This window comes from Hydra viridissima, unplaced genomic scaffold (genome assembly GCF_058129835.1).
Source record: "Hydra viridissima isolate aposymbiotic clone 2 unplaced genomic scaffold, HvirCarnegie_v1 scaffold_11, whole genome shotgun sequence".
NCBI lineage: Eukaryota > Metazoa > Cnidaria > Hydrozoa > Anthoathecata > Hydridae > Hydra > Hydra viridissima.
The window spans coordinates 12,752,679-12,775,422 of NW_028324310.1; the positions used below are offsets into that span (position 1 = coordinate 12,752,679).

Here is a 22,744-nt window from a genome sequence, read left to right on the forward strand (position 1 = left end):
GTTGGAATGCATTAGTACTTTCTTATCATAACAAACCAGTTTTTTAAAATTCAAAGACAGAGGAGGTTTAATTAAACCAACCAAAAGTGTTGCTATCATATGCGAAGAAACTGAAAGATGTTTCCATAGGTTGCTTGCCTCAATAAATGGCAACCTTCCAAATGAAATAAGAATTCAAAATGCCATTTCTAGTGCTGTTTTGAGATCAGTTGATTACTCAAAAATATTTAATGAACAAACTTCTCATATGTTTGACTCAGCTATAACTGATAACCATTTATTTGCACTGATTAAACTTATTTCAGAAAACTATGCAAAAATATATCTTTATCACCTGGGTAAAAAACAAACTGCCAAAATAACTGGAAAAAAGCTTAGGAAGCAATTAACAAAACTTATCCTATTCAAAAACCAATCAAAAATATTTTTATGATATGATATGATATATATATAATAACTCTAGAAGGAACCTCTGAGTTGTGTGAAATCACAGCGCTCAGTTAATAGTTCATGCAGCATTTATAATTTTTTAGTGCCTATCTGATGAACTAATGCCTAGAAAACATTTTATCTTAAAAATAAAATCAGCTGCCTACCATGCTGTTGTGTTATTAACCTTCTAGCACACAGCATTGGGTAGTTAAGAACTAAAAGGTACATAAATTATATAACAAATGCTAACTATTTGAAACTTGAGATTTCTGCACAAGCAAACAAATACTTTTTCTTTACTTTTATTAAACAAACCAAATTTAAGCAAATTAAAATTAAAATTTGTACTTAGTTTTACTGAGAATTTTTATTTTATCATATTTATTCTAAAAAACGAAAAACAGATAGTTAATGTAGAGCAACTTATTGTAAGAATATGTTTTGTTAAATAAAAAAATATTTATATTTGAAATTTATGTAAATATGTAATATTCCGTTATTTTTATGAAAAAAATCTTATGTTAAACAAAAAAACTAGATTTTTATTAGAAATTAATATATTTGTCAATATTTGAACTCAAGATATAAAACTTGATTATCATCAGTTTCTTAATTTTCATATCACCATTCCTTAATTCCGCCGCCATCTTGGGAGGCCAAAACTGGCTTCAAAAAATTATTTCGTATACGCTATCCAGTTATATTTTGAGATCAGTGAGTCAAGTCCAATGATATATTAAGAATAACTAGATGTCTAACTGCCGTAAATCGGTATAAGAAAAAGTGAAGCAAAAATCGGCCATTATGGGGGGCAAAATCTTTACGCTATTTATCAAAACAAAACAAATACGAAGCTTTTGATTTGTTAAATTTGCCCTCCATAATGGCCGATTTTTGCTTCAAAAAATACGCGAAAGTTAGACATCTAGTTATTTTTAATATATCATTGGTCAAGTCCCATTTTCGAAAAAATAAACATGTTTTGATGGTAAAAACACACGATTTTTGATTTAGAATAGGCCGACATGCGATAGGCGTCGGGTAATTATCCAGTAAAGTACTAATCGATGGCTCCGCGCAAAATCGGACTATCTGCAATCTCCGCGGAAAACAAATTTGGCATATCTGCAATCTCCGCCAAAAACAAAATTGGCATATCTGCAATCTCCGCGTAAAACAAAATTGGACTATCTGCATTTTTGCCAGATACATTTTTGGACTATCTGCGTTTTTCGGGTGCATAAATTTTTGGTGGTGTTTCTTTAAATATTTGAAGTTTTTTATAAAATTCTACAATTTTTTAAATAGCGATTATTTAAACATTAATAGCGACAAAACCTTGATCATAACTTGCTTAAGTTTGTGAGTAATCAAGTAGTTTTAGTTAAGATAAATATGTTAAAAATAACTTATGTTATTGTTAATAATAATATAGCATATGTAACAAAACATTGTTATGTTACATACTAATTGCTAAATTCATCATACATACTTTGTCAATTTTATTTAGCCTTGTTGTTGTGACTAATAAGTTTAGATCAAATTAAATTCTTGTTATGTTATGTTACAATGTTGCTAAGTGGTCTTTATACACAAGATCTGCATATAAATATATACAGGATGTCTGCGAAATCAGGGAAATGCCAGGGAATTCGGATATCTTCAAAATAATCAGGGGATTATCAGAGAAATTAGGTTAAATTTTAGAAAAATCAGGAAAGATGAGTCTTTATCAAACTTATATAACTTAAATAAGTTGTATATAGTTCACGTAATCTAAAAGTTTATTTGGCAGATAGTTTTATGAACTTCTCTTGATATATTTAATGTGGGTTGTATTATTGTTTATATTTTTGCAGTTGAAGAGCATTTTTCTAAACGAGAAATAGGTAAATATCAGGGAAAAGCTAGGGAAATCCAACTTATAATATTGGCAGACACCCTGTGTATATATATATATATATATATATATATATATATATATATAAAAACTATGTTAGTGTATTCTATAAATAGAGTGCTCAATGGTCTTAAAGAGCAGAGCAGTAATAATTTTTTCTTCCACAACTTGTTTCACCATCAATAAGTAATCAGGAAGGTTAACAAATTAATCATTAGTTAACATGTTATATATTAACCTTATATATTTATAAACTTATCTTTCACCATCACTAGGTTCATCAGACTTCCTGATGAACCTACTGATGGTAAAACAAGCTGTCAAAGAAAAAATTAGATAAGTATTTTTGCTAATTTATATATATATATATATATATATATATATATATATATATATATATATATATATATATATATATATATATATATATATATATATACACATATCACAATAATTTTGTGTATATATAAATATATGTATGTATATATATATACTATATGTGTATATATAAATATATATGTATGTATATATATATGTATATTTATATATATATATACATACATACATTTATATATACATATATATATATATATATATATATATATATATATATATATATATATATATATATATATATATATATATATATATATATATATATATATATATATATGTATACATATATTTATATATACACGTACACACACACACACACACACACACACACACACACACACACACACACACACACACACACACACACACACACACACACACACACACACACAGATATATATAAATATATATATATTGTAACCTTGATCGTAACTAACAAAATTATTGTTATTAAGCTATTTTTGTTCATTAAGCAATCAAACTATGTGGAGTTTTCTTTGTTGTCTACTTAAAACCATTCTTTTTTGGAGATGCCACTTAACTGAACACAAACTAGTTAAAAACTCATGCCTGAGTATTAAACATTATGGTTTCCAACTTTTCTTAAACTTGGTTTATCAATAATTAGGATCAAAATCTAACTGAACCTAAGGTTCAGTTGGATTTGAGCTCTAAACCATTAAACATTGGTTTAATCAGATGTCACCTCAACTGCAGTGATGATCAAACAATTTTGGTCCAATTATATTTGATAATTTTTACATATCCAAGACTTTAGGATGTAATGATATATAAAAAAGAGTTGTAATTTTTTTACTATGATAGTAATAACTATGATACAATCAAAAATAGCTGTATTTTTTCTATAAAAGAATAATTACAAAATAACAAAAAACTGCTGTTTTAAATAAACATATCCTTAACTTGCACATTGATCTGAATATCAGGCTTTTATTACTTTTACAGTATACCCAATATAATAAATTATCACATTTGTAATAGACAATATTAATTACTTGAATTTAAATTATAGTCACATTTAGGTAACTTTTAACTTTAGAAATTATAATTTAACATACAAACACAACTTATCTAAAAACATCTATAATTTTGTAGTCCTAACATATTTTTAAGATCTAACATATTTTGTTTGACGATAGCAATTATACACTTGAATTAATTAATTTTGTAAGCTAAACAAACCAACTTGTTATTTTCACATTTAACCAAAACATGACTGACTGCTATATGCTATATAGTATACCTATATAGTATAGATAACACAGTAACACAACTTTTTTTTTTTCTGTTGAAAATAGACAAACTTGAAAAATACCAAACAATGTTTCGAATAAGCCTCGTAAAACTGTAAAACGTTTTCTTAATCCAGCAGCATTTTAATTTCAAATTAAATTTGAATACATAAAATTGGTTTTGCGATCAGCTACACTTTGATCAATTCATGATGTGTATACGCTTACTAAGTTCAGACTTGAGATTAAAGTAGATGCAGACTGTTCTTATTTTAGCCGCTAAAATGATGTTCTAAAAATATTGTAAATTTTTCATTTGCATTAACATACCATATGTCATATAACTATTTAAAATAATTACTTCTAAACAAAATCAAATGTGGCAAGTGAAACTTTGTGTTAAAACTTAAACAGATTTATATCTCAGGAATAGATGGAAAATAATGCAATTACTGTCTTCTTATTAACAACTTATTTCATGAGATCTGCCATTTGTAGTGAAATCACATTTTGACAAGGCGCATAATTTCATGCAATAAAAACTTTGAACGCCCGGAGAATGCAGATAGTTCAAAAATAAAGCTGGCGGAAAATGCAGATAGTCCAATTTTGTTTTACGCGGAGATTGCAGATGTGCCAATTTTGTTTTTGGCGGAGATTGCAGATAGTCCAATTTTGCGCGAAGCCATCGTAATATAAACTCAGTCATACCATTACTTTAAATACTGTAATAACCTATTGAGGTTGAGACAAAAATAAATAAAACACATCTCTTTTACGTTATCGATTATTGTTCACACATTTTTACAACAAAACAAAAATTAAAAAAAAAAAAAAAGAATTAGTATAATTTCATATAATTCTTTAAGCTTTTTACACACTCTTCACATTAATATTTACTGTTTGAGTTATATTTTTGAAAATGCTTTAGATTATTTTATTTTAGACTGTTATAGAAAACTTAAAAAACAAACACACCTAATTTTGTGCACCGTGTAATTAAAATGTAATTTTTACAGAAGCATTCCATCATATTGAGGAGATACGAATCTTGTGTACTATTAAATATTTAGGATCAAAATTACCTAGTTTAGTATCCTGTAAGTAAAATAAAAAGTTTTACAAAATAACTTTTGAATAGAAAATTTAAAGGATAAACACGTTTGTTATAAATAATAATATATGATATCTTTTACATATGCATATATGTTTATATTAAGCATCCATAATTTAAGTACTTTGAGATTTGCATAGCAAACAATGATACCTGTAGTATTACAGCAAAAGTAGTAATAAACAATAAGTACATACAATCACATTAAGTTAAAAGTTTATGACTTTTTTTGTTTTGTTTTGTATGTATAATCACTTTTTGCTTTGAAAATATATTGCTAAATGCTGATGGAAATTTTATGGTAGGTAGTCAGTACCACTTGTTGATTTTAACTGTGTTCTCGATTTTATTTGGTAGTATTTCACAATTCTTAAAAATTTTTTTAATTGTACAGATCATAATTTAAATAGGTTTAAACCAATATTTAAACTATAAATTGTCAAATAAAGGAAACATGCAGAAACTTGTAAGCTTTAGGTTTACCTCAGCGGTACAAAAAAAAAATATAAAAGGAAGTGCTGTATTAATAAAAAAAAGTGCAGAGTGACCTTTTGTGTTACAAGGAAAAGATAAAACATCAGATTACTTTCAAAAGGCAATTAGAAAAAAAGAGCTTTTTAATTGGAAAAATAGTTGCTTGAAAGTTAAAAAATCAGCAAAATTAAGTTTATGGACTCCATGGTTAGACATTTTCATGCTGTTAGTGCCAATTTCAACTGAACTACGAATTGGTATATTTTAATTTATTATTGATGATATATAGTCAAAAAATGTTAACATCTTTTTTTTCTTTGCTGTAGTATAATAGCTGCATAATTGGAATTTCTGTAAAATATTTTTAAAGCATTTAAAATGCTTTTAAAACATGGTGAATGTCACAACAAAAATACTGAAAACAGAAATTTCATCAATATCTAAAAGTAAGTTTCAATTTTAAAGAGAAAAAAATTATAGAAAAAGAGGTGGTCTTACCTTTTTGAGTGCTAGTGTGTATATATACATATATGTAATTACAAAATAACAAAAGTTATGGTGCTATAAGTTCTTAAGTAAAAAATGTCACCTTGTTTCCTATGTTAAGTTTGGAATGAAGAAACTTGTTTTATGCATATAAAATCCTTTCTCTTTATTTTGTTCAACAAGTTGTCATGTGTGTATGTATATATGTATGTATGTATATATGTATGTATGTATGTATGTATGTATGTATGTATGTATGTATGTATGTATGTATGTATGTATGTATGTATGTATGTATGCATGTATGTATGTATGTATGCATGTATGCATGTATGCATGTATGCATATATATATATATATATATATATATATATATATATATATATATATATATATATATATATAATATATATATATATATATATATAGAGAGAGAGAGAGAGAGAGAAAGAGAGAACAAAGTTTTTTATTATTATTTTCTTAATAGATGGTTAGATCAGAATCAAGTGAAAGGGGTAAAAAAAGCAAGAAAAAAGTTTTGAAAAATCGTTCACGATCACGTAGCACTTCTAGTGGAAGAAATAGAAGAAGTCGTCGTTCTCGATCAAAAGAACGAAAAAAATATCGCTCTCATTCTTGTGATCGCTCACGATCACATAGTAATTCAAGTGAAAGAACCAGAAGAAGTCGTCGTTCTCAGTCAAAAGAAAGAAAACAATATCGGTCTCATTCTCGTGATAAACGCAGATCTCGTTCTCGTGATCGAAGAAGTTCATCGTCTTCAAAAGAGAGAGCCTATAAGAGAGACAGAAAAAATCTTGATAGTACTTCAAGGCGGTATTCCAGTGATGACTCCTCTTCAACATTAAAAAATTGTACACCTGAAAGTGCAATAAGTTTAAAAGAAAAAATTAAAGTATTAACTGACCGAAATGAGCGAAAGAGTGAACAGATTATACCTACATTTGAACAGATAATGAAAATCGAAAATGAGAGTTTTGTTCAAGAGACATTTTCTTCCACCAACAGTCAAATCCCACAGCAAATGACAAAGAAAAAAAAGAAAAAGAAGCAGAAAAATCAAGTTCCTTTGGTCCAAAATGTGGAACAGCCTAAACTACCAACTATTTCACATGAAAATGCTATATTTGGAAGCACTATTGAGACGATGCATGTGGGAAGATTTAGTTCAAGAACAATAGGGGATAAAAAAGAAACTTTTAAAAATTTTGAAAGTGATGATTTAATATTTGGAGCAATCTTCTCTGAAAAATCTGAGGTAAGAATGAAAAGGTGGATTGAAAAGCTGAGTTTATTAAGAAAAACTCTCTCTGAAAGTGAGACAATCAATTGAGAGTTTGAGTATAATCTTATGATGTCTTAATCTCCCCAGTAAAATTAGTCTCCCTAATATGATTACTTAGGTAGTGCAATTGAAAGAATTAAATTGTTTTTTTTTGGGGCGAAAATCAATTGGCTGTTTATCCATAGTCTCTGATATCCTGGATAATACAATTTTATTTTTCATGTATTTATATGAAATATATTTTTGAAAAATATATTATTGATAGCATATTACTTTTTGTACTTATGCATACAATACTTATTTAAAAACAAAGTTTTTAAGAATTATAGATGGATAAAGAGTACCCAATATATATATTTTTGTTTGTACTTATTTTTGTTTATTATAACTTTATATCAAGTACTCTTAGTATGTTCAGTTTTTAAAAAGTTTTTTTTTTTCTAAAAATATGTTTGTTGTTTTCTAAAGTAACAATTTTATGAATAACAAGTAACTTGCTATAGCTTCTTTTATTTTATTGGTTATGGACAGTGTTTTGTGTTCATGTTTTATGCTTGTAAGTCTTACAGATGTTATGCAATCCATAAAAAGTATCTCTGATATTATCTTTTTAAGAACTGAAAAAGAAACATATTTATATATAAAAGATGTCAGACTTCATTATCTGTTAAAAAACATGTGTAGGAAGCAATATTATTAGCTTAATGACTCAGATTTTTTTCTTTTTGGTGAGAGAAGTTTTTGTTACTTGAAAAGATTTTGTCACTTGAAAAGATTTTGTCACATTCAATTTTATAAATTTTGGATTCTTTTATGTTGATTTAGTTGTGGCGTTATGTTCTTTAACAATTAAGTTGTTAAACTTTGATGTCTTTAATAAAATGCATACTGGTTTTTTGTATATACTTGTTATTAAAAATATTTGTTGCAGGTTTTAGGGGCATTAAAGAGTGTAGAGGATGACATTCCAAACTCTGGAAGATAATGCATTTTCAAAATCTTCATTGAATCAAATTAAGGATATTCATCAAAATCCAACAAATAAAGACATGCAAAGTTTGTTTATGTGTGTGTTTGTGTTTGTGTACGTCTAAGCATGCTTAAATATGAGTGATGTTTGTAATCATTTGAAAAAAACTTTTATTGTTTGCTTCACCCTTACTTTTTCTAACAATTTGTTTTAATTTTTTAAAATTTAGATAATGCAGGAATCACAAGTATTTGTGGCTTAAGTAACTTAGGGAACACATGCTTCATAAATGCTTCTTTGCAGTGTCTTTTTGCTACTCAGCCTCTGAAGAAAATTTTCATCCAGACAGATTTTAAAGTAAATGTTGGCTCACCCATGGTAAAGTTTTTAAAGAAAAGTTTTTAAGTAATTTTTAAAGTAAAGTAATATTTTAAACTGAAACTCTGAATTCAAAGGATTAATAATTTAAAACTAATATTTCATAATTATTCATATAATTAAATAATTAAGTATTATTATAAGTAATTATGTAAATATCAACGAAAATATTCTAAATTTACATTTGATTTTCATTTTTTCAATAATATCAATATATTGCTTCATCAATAACTATCACGTCAAAAAATTGACTTTGTCTATTTATAAAAATGTTTAGTTTGTTCATTTAAAAAACACTAAAGAAACTAAAATAGGTTTTATAGTTTAAAAGTTAAATCTATTGGAAGTAAACAAAGTTTGTTAGTAAGCAATCTTATTTAATTTATTTCAAACTAGAGCAATTGTTACAGCATAGTTTGTTTATATATATATATATATATATATATATATATATATATATATATATATATATATATATATATATATATATATATATATATATATATATATATATATATATATATATATATATATATCAATAAAAATAATCAGTTAAAAAAATAAATAATAAAAATAAAAAGTTAATAATTTAGTTAAGTTATTACAATCATGTAAAAACCAAGTAAAATAATTTGCAACAGAATTTTTTTTGTTATGTTTGATAAGTTATTCTTTAACTGTGCATTTTTCTGTTATTTTTATCAATTTAGTTAAGTTTTATGTACAATCTTTATTTTTTGACATCACAGTTCAATGCAGACACTATTAAATTTATTTTATCATTATCAAATGTGCTTTTGATAGTCAAAAACGAACATGATTTTAATATTCTTTACACGGCTGTATAAAGTCTGAAAAGTTCAATATGAAAAAAAAAAAAAAAAGATTTAGGATTTCATCAACCACGCACATTTCTATAATTTCTATTTTAACTGACAACTTACATTTTTTTATTGCCTCTTCATGTTTTTTCCAAGTAAAATAAAATGTCTTTAGTTTGCATTTTGATTTTAGCTAGAGTTTATGGAACAGTTGCAAGATATTTTTGTTAAGGTTGAGAGTGGGAAATATTTAATCTTGCACTTAAACTTACTTCATCAAGTTATTTCTAAATTGCATCCTTTGTTTGGTGACTTAAAACAGGTAAGAATATTTTTTTCTATTTATGCTATCAGGGATAAATTTTAAAAATAGGCTTTATAAAGACAGTAAACAACCTAGCTACCAAATTATATTGTTTATTGTATTTATGAAGCTTATTTTAATTTTATATTTAAATTGATAAAAACGCTTAAAAAGTATAACTCTCAAATTAGATATTTTTTTACAGTTGCAGTGCTAAAGTTTATTATAGGAGGTTGTAAGTGACAATAATCAACACTTAACAACAATATATAAAATATTTGTATAAAATTGATAAATGATTGTTAAATACTTCCTAAAAACTTTTACATAAGAATTTTTGAGGTTTTGACAAAATAAATTGTGTAAAATTCATCTTTTTAAAGTATGTAAATTACTTCATACTTGCAGAAAAAATGAGTTGTATGTGTCAGACCTTACAGCAAAATTATTTAAGGGCTGTGGACCACAGTAATTAGGAGAAAATATGAAATCCATTATTTAGTTCTGTAGCAATTGATGTTTGGCAGTTATAAGCTAAGAAGAAAAAGGTTTTAATCCCTGTAGCAAATCATGATGCTGCATTTTGGAATTCAAATCATACACCAATTGGTCTTTCCAGGCTCAATAGTCTGGAGTGACATGTGGACTGCATACAACATCTTACTAGTGTCTACATATTTACATTTTAAACAACAATCTTTAATAATCTGCAATTTAAAAAAAGGGTTGTGCAAATGTGTTTAGTGCCAAATAAAGTAATATAATGGATTTTTATCTAATGTTAGTTTTTTTAGTTGTGTTTTAAACAAGTGATTTGTGTGTGCTTTTATTTTACAGCATGATTCTCAAGAGTTTTTATCTTTTGTACTGAATTCTATTCATGATGCACTAAATCAAAGAAGTCCAAACAAGATTTCAAAAGATGACACGTCTGAAGGTAAGAGTCCATCAAATACTGACTGGATTACTAATGGTGTTGCAAAGCGTCTTAAAATGGATTTGCTTAAATTCCCTTCAGAGACTGAACTGGAATTAAGTAGTGAAAATATGCAAACTGGTGAGGAACTTGCATGGAGGTAATGATTGCTCCATATTTTTACTCAAAAATTAAATAAAAAGTTGAATTCAAAAATCTTATATTCTTTGTACTGAGAAATTTCCATTTGGATCTTTGAAGTTTTTAGTTTTGATAAGATAAAAGCACTGAAACTTAATCTTGTCTTGCACAATAATTTTTAGCAATTACTTAATTAACAACCAATCAGTCATCTCAAACACTATGCAAGGGCAGTTTCAGAGTACCGTAAGTGTTTCAACTATTTGTTCATAGACAAAAATATAAGATGATTTGAGTTTGTGAAATGAAAGTAGCAAATGCAACAATCCTGATATTATTTTTTAATTGATAATGTAGAACAGTTTAAAGTTTTTTTTTAAACATATTTAACTTTTATATTATGTAAATGATAAGTAAATGTAATTACCACTGTAATGCATGTTAAAGATTATGAAAGTAAAAATATTCTGTACTTATGCTTGTTTTTTATGATACAAAAACTGTTGTTAGCCCAACCCCACCCCCCATCCCCCTCCCAACTCCCTCCACTCTGTGAGAAATGTATAAAATGATATTAATTATAATTTAATTTTGGATTACTATTTTTAAAGTTTTAAAGTTTGTTATATGAAAAATATGATTAAATGTAGGTTAATTAAGTTCCTATTTAGTAAAGGACCATATACTTTTGATTTTTTTTTTTTTTTTTGCTTTACATTGTTTTATTTCTCTTGAAAGATTTGTTACTTAGGTTTCTTGTGAGAAGTGTCGTTTTGTATCTTATACTTATGAGCCATTTATGTTTCTCTCTTTACCAATTCCTTATGCTATGGAAAGAGAAATAGGTAAATATAAACAATCATATGTTAGGTATTTTAGTTTGCATTTTCTTTTCTCAACACTGCAAAATTAGGATTTTAGACTAAATAAGTCACTCATACATACAGTGCAAATATTTATGAGTGGTTAAAATCTGGATGACTTGCATCATTTTGTTTATTTGGATTTTAATTTTAAGCATTGAATAAAAAGATTTTTGTAGTGATAGCAAGCATGTAAATAAAAAATTGTTGTAGTTAAAAAATAGCAAAACATAGAAGTAAAAGATTGTTGCAGTAATACCAAGCATAGGATAAATTCTAAAGTCATTTTAACTTAGCAAAGTTAAGCTGGATTTGATTTTGTTTTTTTTTTGTATCCAAAATGGAAAAGTTTACAAACTTAAAATAAATTTATTGTGCAAAATATGTAATGGATATTTTCTTTTTAACAAATGTACTTTTACAAAAAAAAGTAAGAAAATTACATATTTTTGATAATTACTTTAACCATAAAAAAAAGGTTAAGTAAATAAAGAAATAATTGTATAATCAAATAATATACAGTGGTTAAAAAAAAAATAAAATTTGTAAAATGTGTAAAATTGTAAAATTCCAATCATCCTTCCAAAAAACCATAAAAATCCATAAAAATGCAAAATATTACATGACAAAATAAAAACAGCTTTATATTTTGTCAAGTAAAAGCCTATTCAAGGATAACTTTTTGTGAACTTACAGAAGGATTTAATAAAAAACCTTAAAAGTGTGTTTCTTCAAATGCAAATGTAAGATTCATATTTCTAAGGAGTATGATTGGTGTATTTGCAGTCATTAGAAATCCATTTAAAAAGCAAGCTTATTGGAAAAAGTTTTAAATTTGAATAGTCTATCAATTGATTCAGTAAGCTTGCAATTTATTGGTGAGAGCATTGGTATTTGGGGGTGCTTTAATTTTGATTGAATAAATTTGTACAATATCTGTTATTAAATCAGCCAACATACACTAACATAGATGGTAAAGAACTGCATGCTTCCATCAGCAGAAATGCTAGTTGATCAAAAACAAATGGTGGCAGTTTTTATTTTACTCCATAGATATTTGCAATGTAATAAAATGCTTTGATATTTTGATGTAGCATTTATCTAAGAATTTACTTTCTTAAAATAGAAATAATTAAATTTACACTATTTAAAATAAAAAGTTAAATTTACAATATTAAAAATTACAATATCAAAAATTACAATATCAAAAATTACAATATTAGAAGTTACAATATTTAAAGCAAGCTGTAAAAAAAAATTTTAATGAATTTTTTTTTTTTTTTTTTTTCTTTTATCAAAATAATGTTAAACAATTAAAATTGCTTTGTTTTATCAAAAAAAAAAAAAGAAAGAAAGAAAAAAAATATTTAAACCAGTTTAATAAAGCCGAAAAAAATTTTTTATGAATTAAGTTTTCAACAATAGCAGAACGGTTTGTTTAAGATGATAATATTCATAGTATATTTAATCTGATAAAAACTGGTTTTATCTCAAAGTTTTCATACTGATAGTTGCTCTTTTAATTCAATAGTATTAACCTGGGTACCTTCAGCTGAAATCCATTCATTACAAGGGATGTCTTCCATAAAAAGGTAACTTTGCAAAAAAAATTTCTCAAAAAATTTATAAGTCTCCTTTTTATTAATGGTTTTAAAAATATCTATCTGTTGCTGATTGCAAAATTAAAAATGTTATATTCATTTTAAAATATATTTTCCAAATTGTCCTACCAAAGACTTATGCTGTTCTTGTCATGAGGCCCATTTCCTTTTAAAATTAAACAATCTTATGATAGTCATCAGTAATGCTAATTATTCTTCTTAATCTTCCCATGGTAAATCAGAAGCTGTAGAAAGTTCAAGATCACAATAGTAACCATAGCTACTGCTTACTGTTTGTTTTTAAGAAAAGAACTTTAATGAATATTTTTGAAATTTTTAAATTATGAACTTTAATTAATTTTCTTTTGTTTAATTTTTTTTTTTTTTTTTTTGTTGTTTTTTTAAAATAATAATTATGAACTTTTTTATATTATGTTCTATGTAAATTTTATTTTAAAAAAATGTCTTAAAACAACTTTTTGTTTATAAATAATTTGACTATTTTAAATTAAAAGTTTAAATTTTAAAAGCTTTTTTGTCAAAAGATTTGATTGGAGAATCTTCTTTCTAGGTATTTAGTGGTTATAAATAAAGATGGTTGTTTAAAAGATGTCAAAGATAAGTTCCTAAAAATGCTAATGACTGATGATTCTTCCATAGTTGGTAGCAATGTTGTCCTTGCTCAAGTAGCAAATGGTGGTAATGTTAATATAATGGTGAGTTAAAATTGATTTTCTTGATAAGTTTGAAGTTTTTTTTAAATTTTAATATTTATTAACCATTTAAAAAATATTTAGGATGAGCGCACACTGTTATCCTATATAAATGATAACAAGGATTTGTATGCTATTGAAGTGGTTAAACCATCTGGGTATGTAAACCGTTTAGAATGTGAAAATTCGGAAAATGTTCTAGAGTATAGTTCTAATGAGAAGCAAGAAGTTGAATTGTCATGGCATACATGCAGTATTTGTTTAGAAGAAGTGTTTGATAAGGATCTTCATATTCACCCAATATGTGGTGGAATGATGTGTGTGGATTGTCTTGAAGCAACCATTCAATTTAATCACCAAGAGAACTTTGCTTGTCCAGTACTTACTTGTTTTTTTTTGTTTATTTTTGTTTTTTGTTTTTTTTTTCTCTTTCTTTCTTTCTTTCCTTCTTTCTTCCAAAAATTGTTCAACAAAGAAAAGAAAGCAAACAATAAAAATTTGAAAAAGTTTTAAAGCTAAATTTTTATTATTGCTGTAGTTTGTTTTTGTTTTCTTTGCTATTTTTTAAAAATATTGTTTAGTACAGTTGCAGTCATAAAGATTGGTTTAGTTTATAACTTTTTCATTGTTACTTTGAAATTTGCTCAGAAATTGGTACAATAATTTTATCACAGGTTACCAATATTGAGCAGAAATAAATCTTCATTAGTTTTGATTGGTTCAACAAATTTGATTGAATCTTTTTTTTTAATAAAGTGCTGAGCTCAAAAATTGGTAAAGCTGAATTAGAATTTTGATTGACATTTGTTGACACATTTAGTCTGCAAGATGTTTTCAGTACAAAATGATCTGTGTGAAAAAAATTAACATCAATCTTCACATGGGGGCTTGCAAAAGTCGAATGTCTTATGCAAAAAATGCCATAAGCTTACAATACAGCTGTACAAAGAAATTGGTCAAATATAAAAGTTGCATAATTCAAGACAATTAAACTTATTTGAAAGCAGATTTTGCACTTATGTCAGTAAAAGAATTTTACTCAAATGTGTCAAGTCTTTTGACTTGTTTAGAGTTAGGTTTTTGAGTAAATATTTAAGCTTATGATAAATTTCCTAAGAACTATCTCATCTAGTAAGCAGTTCATGTGGCCATCAAAACCCAGTGTACCTCATAGCCAGAACCTCAAATAACCAAGAATAAATCAGAAAAGAGGCTTCATGACTTTATCTTAGCTTGATCTTGTGTCAGTCCATTACTCAAAAGATGTAAAAAACCTGTGAAATTTTCTGGACAGCAATATTTGTTATTGTTTTTTTCCTACATGATTCTCCAAAAATGGATTTTGGAGAGTTGTGTAGAAAAATACAAAAAAACGATCTACACGATTCGCCAAAATGATCTTTTAAAGGAAGTTTGTTCCTTAAACTATGTAGCAAAATGATACATAGTTTAAGTTACTACCTTTCTCAAAAATATCATTTTCTATAATCAAAATCACATGTTTCAAAGCAAAAAGTACTTTAAAAATAGGTGTTCATACACTGCTGCTGTATTTAGTACAAAATTATTTATTACTTTTTTATTAATCTTGAACAAGTAATTTTTACAATAGATATGCAGTCAACAAATTGCATCAAATGAATACCAGCGATTTATGGAACCAAGTTCTGTAGAAGTTAAAAATAGGTATTTAATTCTATCATTTTAAATTTTTTTTCCAAATTTTTTTAGTTGTGAAAGTTTTATAAGGCCATGTTACTCTCTGGTAAATTTGGCCTCTTTTTTTTAAATATATTTTAGCTAATGTTTTAAAAAGGGAATATTACTTTCTTCGATTTTTTTGTTGATTAAAACTTAAAACTCTTGTTCTGAATTTTCAAAATTAACTTATGCAATTTTCAAATAAATGTCTGGCTTGTGCAATGCATGGAAAATCTAAACTAAGCACTATCATATTTTTAACATTTTCTATAAATCAAAAAATTAAATTTAAAGGGTGATTTTATTTTAATGCTTATTTATATTATCTCCAGCAACAGAAATTACAATGATATTTAACAAGTATTTTACTAAGTTTGCAGTATTTGTAATTTGACTGTTGTAAATGGGTCTTTTAAATAAACAAAAAGTTCATTTTGAAAATATGGAGTTTTTTTCATATAAATTTTACATCATAAAACTAATAACAAAAAAAATAAATAGAAAATAATTTACTCTTGCTTGTGAAATGCTTAGAATTCCTATAGAAAAACTTTTGTACAAACTCTGTGAAAAAATGTTATCATTTTCCATAAAATATTGATAAGAATATTTTCTTCTGCTAACGATCTGAAACAATTCTTGCTTTTTTTAAATTTAGCATTTTTGCTAACTTCAGTATTGTTTCGAATATGAGTTTTCTGAAATTTTTTTTTTTCAAAAAATTACACCATATGGTGTAATTTTTGATTCTCAAGAAAAATATGTAATTTAAGCAATCAATTTCAGCAAGTTTTCCTTTAATTTTTAACCATTTTGAATTTGTATTAGATTGTCCATACAGATCCTTTTCCACATATCAGGATTTCTCATCCGTTTTTGAGTTCTCTTTGCTTTTCCATCGCTGAAAAAATAAAACATCAACTTGATTTAAATTGTCAAATTTACAAAAAAATAGTAATAATTGAGTAATGTTTGCTTTTATTACATTAAAAATTTTTATACTTAATATATTTTATACTTAAGAGTTGTGCATTTTTTTACTATATAAAAAGCACAAATTAAAAAGACACAAGCAGGAATTTGGAGAGGGACAAGCACAAGTTAAGAGGGACAAGCACAAATTAAGAGAGACAACCAGATATAAACTTAGTTCAACTAATTTTGAAACCATTTATGGCCCATATTAATTAAATATAATTGATAAAATATTAATCAAATATAATTGATAAAAATTTATTAAATACAAATCAATAAAATGCTTGAGTAATAAAAATTATTTTATTACTCAAGCAATTTATTTTATTCAAAACTAAAATTTTATTTATGATTTACAGATAAATGTTTCTGACAATTGTTTTATAACAAATAAACAAAGTAGTCATAATTGTCAAAATTACATTATTGAATTAAAAGACAAGGCATTTTGTGCAGTTTCTTTGTTTTAAATTAAATTTTAGAGATTAAACATTGCTCATTCTTTTCCCACTTTATTTGAAAGGGCGTTTTGGAGTTATAACAAATAAACATAATAAAGCAATTTCTAAAAGAGGAGATAGAACAAAGTGAGTTCTAATATGAAACATATTTGACACATTAATACATAAATCAAAAATACAAATATAAAGATTTTGATGCTATAATGATTGCTTTAAGGTTATCTTGATTTTTTACAAAATTGGAGTTAGAACAAACAAGTCTTCCGATTGCAATGTATAAAAAAAAACTAATAAAATACAAAAAAAGAAAATAAATATACAAGAGAAATAAAAATACAAGAGAAAACTTTTGATCAATTACTTCATTAGTTTACTTGATACTTTTTTGTTAAATCAGTTTTATCAAGTGCATATAAAAAAAACATACCATAAAATGTTATAGAAAAAACAATTGCTTATTCGCTTTTTTTTCTTAATTAGTATTATCTTTTATAAATAGCTTGCATAAAATTGCTGATGTTGGTAACAATTTTATCAACTAATGCTAGTTTCATTATCTAACGTCACAGTTAAACAAATTCTTTTAGATTTTTAGAAGATCTGAAAATTAAGATACATATAAATAGGTTAAAAAGCAACAAATTGTTATAACATGTGAAGGATGGCACCAGGATTAGCAACAGAGAAATGGCAATTAGATTATAAAATTTTGAGCAATTAGATTATTGATTGCATCAGAAATACTCAAACATTTAAATTGACAGGTGGCATCCAATAGTCATCCAGCATTCAGAAGGATAAAAATCTGCAGAACATGACAACAGTCTTATATTTTTATAAGCTTAAATTAGTGTAAGGAGAGAATTGGTTTTTGTTTAGAAAAATAATAGCAAATAATTTTCAGTGATGAGTAACTTTGTAGCTTTAAAGTATAAAATAGGAAAAAAAAATTTTCCTGTTCTATACTTTAAAGCTACAAAAAAGATTTAAATCTAAAAAGTCTAATTGATTGCTTTGTTGTACCAAGGCTGCAAGATGGCACTGGGAGTATTGGTATTTAGGGATGATTTAATTTTAACGGATTAGGTTTCTATAATATCTAGGACTGAATCAACCAGCACATCTAAATAGATGTATTAGAAAGCTGTATGGTTTCATCAGCAGACATGCTGATTGGTTGAAATGAAGTGGCATTGTATTATTGTAATAAATAACATTTTAAAATACAGTTATATTTTTTGGTATGACACTCTGATACAAGATTTTGTCTTTAATAATTTTTCTTAAAAATAAAAAAAGTTGAATTGCTTCTTTTTTTGAAACTATTGTATATCGTTTAATGTAATCTGCTTTATTATAATCTTATTTAATTGTAGTAATTCAGTTTGTAAAAAAAAAAGAAACATATTTCCAATAGCATCTTGATATTGCATCTCTGCCAATATTCACTAGGAATCCTATCCTTGCTAGTTACAAGTATCTCTACTTATTTACATTTTAATCATCTATCGTGCTTGTTTTTAATCATGATTTGCAGTCAGAACATTACAATATATTCATAACTTTATGGCAAAATTACAATAGTCAAAATAATTGTTAAGGATAGCTATATGTTATGCTAATAGCAATCCACTATAAAACAGTTTAAATCTGAACCAAGTAAAAAGAAATGACTAAGTTAAAACAGTATGATTCTGTTAGTTGATGTTTTCTCTCTCTGTGTAATGAGCTTGTGGAACTATTTTTTTAATTTTTTAACTCAAATTTGTTATAGAAAAGTTTTGGTGCCAGTTTTATTTCGTCGAAACTCAGAAAAAGTAAACAAGGTAATTCTTTACTACTTTTGTTGTTGTTGTTGTTGTTGTTGTTGTTGTTATTATTATTATTATTATTATTATTATTATTATTATTATTATTATTATTATTATTATTATTATTATTATTATTATTATTATTATTGTATTTATTATTATTATTACTTATTATAAGTATTGCTATTAGTATTATTAAATAGTATCATCATCATTACATCATCATCATCATCATCATCATCATCATCATCATCATCATCATCATCATCATCATCATCATCATCATCATCATCATTTATTGTTACTTATTATTTAGTATTAAATGTATAGGAAGAAAAAAAATTGTTTTTATTCAAAATATAGTTAATAGCGTATTTATCTATTTTGTTACTTTTTGGGTGGCTTTAGAATATAACAGTAGTTTAATACATTAGTTTAACTTTTAGTTTGAATTGTTTGGGCACCCAACAGTTTTTAGTTTGTTTGCACAGACTGATTCAAGTGTTATTAGGAGCCTGGTGCAATGTGCTGTTCTCTCATTGAGTTGCTCATTTAACTTTGATATTGTGGTCACAGATGCTGCAGTAAAATATTTTTTATTAACTGTATTGCTTTACAACACTGGAGAAAAACTTTAAATTTATTTTTTGTTGAGTTAAAATTAGTTGATTACAAAATACACTCAGTTTTCTTTATAACTTACCCTCTGAAATCTTTTCTTTATAACCTCTGAAATCTTTTCTTTATAACCTCTGAAATCTTTTCTTTATAACCCTCTGAAATCTTTTCTTTATAACCCTCTGAAATCAATATTTTTTTTCTGAAAGTAACAGGACAGGTCAGCTTTTAATGTCTCATCTATTTTTATCAATCATGCCTCTGAAATATAAAAAGTTATGTGAGGTCAAACGTTAGTCAAAATCGAGTATCCTAACAAAAATTGGGTTCCCCAGTGTCATTTCTTCTTGATAATAATTTAATTGAATTTTTAGTAATTTTTATCTATTTTGCTAATAATTCTAATCTTTTGATAAATTTCTTCAACTTCTAATAATAAATTTTTTTTTAATGTTAAAAAAATTAATTTTAAGTTTACAAAAGTTTTTGAACTTACACAGATCTCTTATAGGGTGTTTGGTGTGGGTTGTGTAACCTTAGGAGTTCATGCACTGGTTGTTTAATTGGGGATACTGTTGTGAATTTAAAACCTGGATACTGCATAACTATACACTTTAATCATAGAGATGTAGATCAGGTCTGCTAACATGTTTTGTTAATGTTGAAGAAATTGTCTGCTTATTATGCTGAAGAAACTGTCTGCTTCAGGTTTTTTTTATAATCTGAGAAAAAAACCTGTCCTTTTGTTGTTGTAGATAGTGCAAATGCACCAATCAATGAATTGTCGTCGCAATATGAGTTATGTCACATTGGATGAATGTATAGCCAAGTTTGCAGAAATGTACAGATACAAAATGCTTTCTCTCTTTTTTTTTTTTTAATTTCTTTTTGAAAAATGTTTATAATTCTTATTTCATTTTAGTGAATATTTGTGTTGTGAATCCTCATGGTATTGTCCAAAGTGCAAGTGCAATCAATCTGCAACAAAAACAATGAATGTCTCTAGATGGCCAGATATACTTATTGTACATCTAAAGAGGTATTTACTTAAAATCTGAAAGAGTTAAATGAATCCTTCTGTTTGGATAAAATAAAAATGTATAATATTGATTGAAGTTACTAAACATCTTTCGAAACTTCTATCATGCTTTACTTTGTAGTTACACTTTGCTATTTTTTTTTATTATTGCCTATTGTTAATCATTATTCTATTTCTTATTGGTTTGCTGTTTTTTTTTAAAGATTTTATTATAAAGGTGGTAAAGGATGCAAGATTGAATCGATTATAGACTTTCCTTTTACTAAACTTTTGCCTGATATCTTGAGCAGCGAGAAAAATGGGAAGAAAATGGGTACTCCTGAATATGAACTTTATGCATCTATATGTCATTCAGGAAGTATGTAATTTCTAAATCTAAATGTCTGTGATTTGAATTATTCAAAGCTAACAAAAAAGAATGTTGATATATCATAAGAAACATGCACTAAAAGAGTAAATGACTACATATTTAATTACAGCATTAAATGGTGGTCATTACACATCTTTTGTGAAACTAGCAGAGAAATGGTATTATTTCAATGATGACATCTACACTCCTGTATGATATGTTTTTAATTTGGTCACTAACTCCTGTATGATATGTTTTTAAAATTTAATTTGGTCATTAACTTTCAGTTATATTATAAAAAAAACTTTTTATTTACTTTTACTTTTATATTTCCAGCTGCAACCCACTGAAAGTAATAAAGATGGTGTTTATGTGTTGTTCTACAACAAAATAGGTTTTTTTACGGTTTTTTTATAATCGTTATTTTTTGAAGTTACAGTTTACCTTTGTTTTGTTTCAAAGTTGTTAACAAACATTTTGTCAAACATTTGTTGATAAAATGGTTGTGTGAGTTCATCCTTGTTGCAAGTTTCTTTTTTTTTTTTTTTTTTTTTTTTTTGTTACATTTTTTATTGATTTTTTTTTTGTTTCTGCTATTGTTAAGGTTTAAATTGGTAAAAATGGAAGAAGACTAAAAGAGCTTGTATTCCTTTCATCAACTTAGTAATGATTGATGTCAAATTCAATAAATACAGAATCAAGATGGCTGAATAGTTTAATTCCAGTTGTTAAAAATTAATAATTAAATAAATGCTTACCTTTTAAAAATATAATTATTTTTTATTGGTATTATTTTGTAGAGAAGATAAAGTTTTTTTCCTTTTTATTTCATTTGATTTTTGCCACACCTAAAGTGCTGGAAAAAATTGGTTTTATTTTTTGATACAAATAAGAAGAAAGCAATTGAAAATTAGTTCTAAATTTCAACTATTTTGATATTTTGCACTTTAAATTGGTATTTTATAAATATACATACATAAACACAGACAGACAGACAGACAGACAGACAGACAGACAGACAGACAGACAGACAGACAGACAGACAACCATGCATGCATACATACATACATACATACATACATACATACATACATACATACATACATACATACATACATACATACATACATACATACATACATACATACATACATACATACATACATACATACAGACAGACAGACAACCATGCATGCATGCATACATACATACATACATACATACATACATACATACATACATACATACATACATACATACATACATACATACATACATACATACATACATACATACATACATGTCAGAATATAATTTAATTGTTAAAAGTCATTTTTGAGTGAACTAAGTATTTAGATGCTTATATTGTAACTTAGATGAATTATAGAAAGCATTTTTTTCTGGAAACTTTTATTTGGAGAAAGACTTACAGAAAAAAAATAAATAATTTTTTTTTTTTTTGTAAATTGCTTTATAAAATAATTTTTGAAAAAAAGGATCAAAAAAAACAAAACTACAAAAAATATTTGTAGAAAAAAAACGTTATTTTCATATTTATGCTATGTAGACTATTTTTATAAAATAGTTAACAAATAAAGTTTTTATCTATTTTTACAACATATATTTCAATATTTAGTTGCTCCTTCTTTTGCTTTAATTACTTCTGCCAGGCTTTTGATTGGCTTATTGGCATTCCAATAGACAATCGATTTGATTACTGTT

General features: G+C 25.9%; 2 protein-coding genes across 7 annotated transcripts; both read left to right on the top strand.

The window, feature by feature from the left end:
* Positions 1-4,604: 4,604 nt before the first annotated feature.
* On the top strand, positions 4,605-7,616 carry LOC145191233 (uncharacterized). Of its 2 annotated transcripts, none has more exons than XM_090065820.1 (2): positions 4,605-6,015; positions 6,543-7,616. In XM_090065820.1, the coding sequence occupies exon 2, from the start codon at positions 6,543-6,545 to the stop codon at positions 7,407-7,409; it is 867 nt and encodes a 288-aa protein (XP_089921946.1). In that variant the 5' UTR covers positions 4,605-6,015; the 3' UTR covers positions 7,410-7,616. The 2 variants fall into 2 exon arrangements, with proteins under 2 accessions (XP_089921946.1, XP_089921945.1); XM_090065819.1 differs by having other exon boundaries at positions 4,923-5,081.
* Positions 7,215-21,790, top strand: LOC145191232 (ubiquitin carboxyl-terminal hydrolase 15-like). 5 transcript variants are annotated; one of them, XM_090065817.1, is made up of 21 exons: positions 7,972-8,089; positions 8,293-8,417; positions 8,561-8,709; positions 9,724-9,852; positions 10,672-10,771; positions 10,853-10,910; positions 11,074-11,137; positions 11,643-11,736; positions 13,286-13,346; positions 13,927-14,071; positions 14,153-14,446; positions 15,681-15,754; positions 18,980-19,031; positions 19,463-19,600; positions 20,146-20,271; positions 20,390-20,475; positions 20,557-20,673; positions 20,877-21,031; positions 21,153-21,232; positions 21,359-21,416; positions 21,627-21,790. In XM_090065817.1, the coding sequence occupies exons 2-21, from the start codon at positions 8,321-8,323 to the stop codon at positions 21,638-21,640; spliced, it is 2,091 nt and encodes a 696-aa protein (XP_089921943.1). In that variant the 5' UTR covers positions 7,972-8,089; positions 8,293-8,320; the 3' UTR covers positions 21,641-21,790. The 5 variants fall into 5 exon arrangements, 4 of the variants coding, with proteins under 4 accessions (XP_089921942.1, XP_089921943.1, XP_089921941.1 ...); XM_090065816.1 differs by lacking the exon at positions 7,972-8,089 and adding an exon at positions 7,215-7,334 and having other exon boundaries at positions 10,672-10,910; XM_090065815.1 differs by having other exon boundaries at positions 10,672-10,910.
* Positions 21,791-22,744: the final 954 nt, after the last annotated feature.

Excerpts from the sequence above, each read along its gene's own strand:
- LOC145191233 (XM_090065820.1), top strand. The coding sequence starts at position 6,543 with ATGGTTAGATCAGAATCAAGTGAAAGGGGTAAAAAAAGCAAGAAAAAA.
- LOC145191232 (XM_090065816.1), top strand. The coding sequence starts at position 8,321 with ATGACATTCCAAACTCTGGAAGATAATGCATTTTCAAAATCTTCATTG. Across the intron at positions 11,737-13,285 it reads TGCTATGGAAAGAGAAATAG|TATTAACCTGGGTACCTTCA; the intron begins GTAAATATAAAC and ends TTAATTCAATAG. Across the intron at positions 21,032-21,152 it reads ATCTATATGTCATTCAGGAA|CATTAAATGGTGGTCATTAC; the intron begins GTATGTAATTTC and ends ATTTAATTACAG.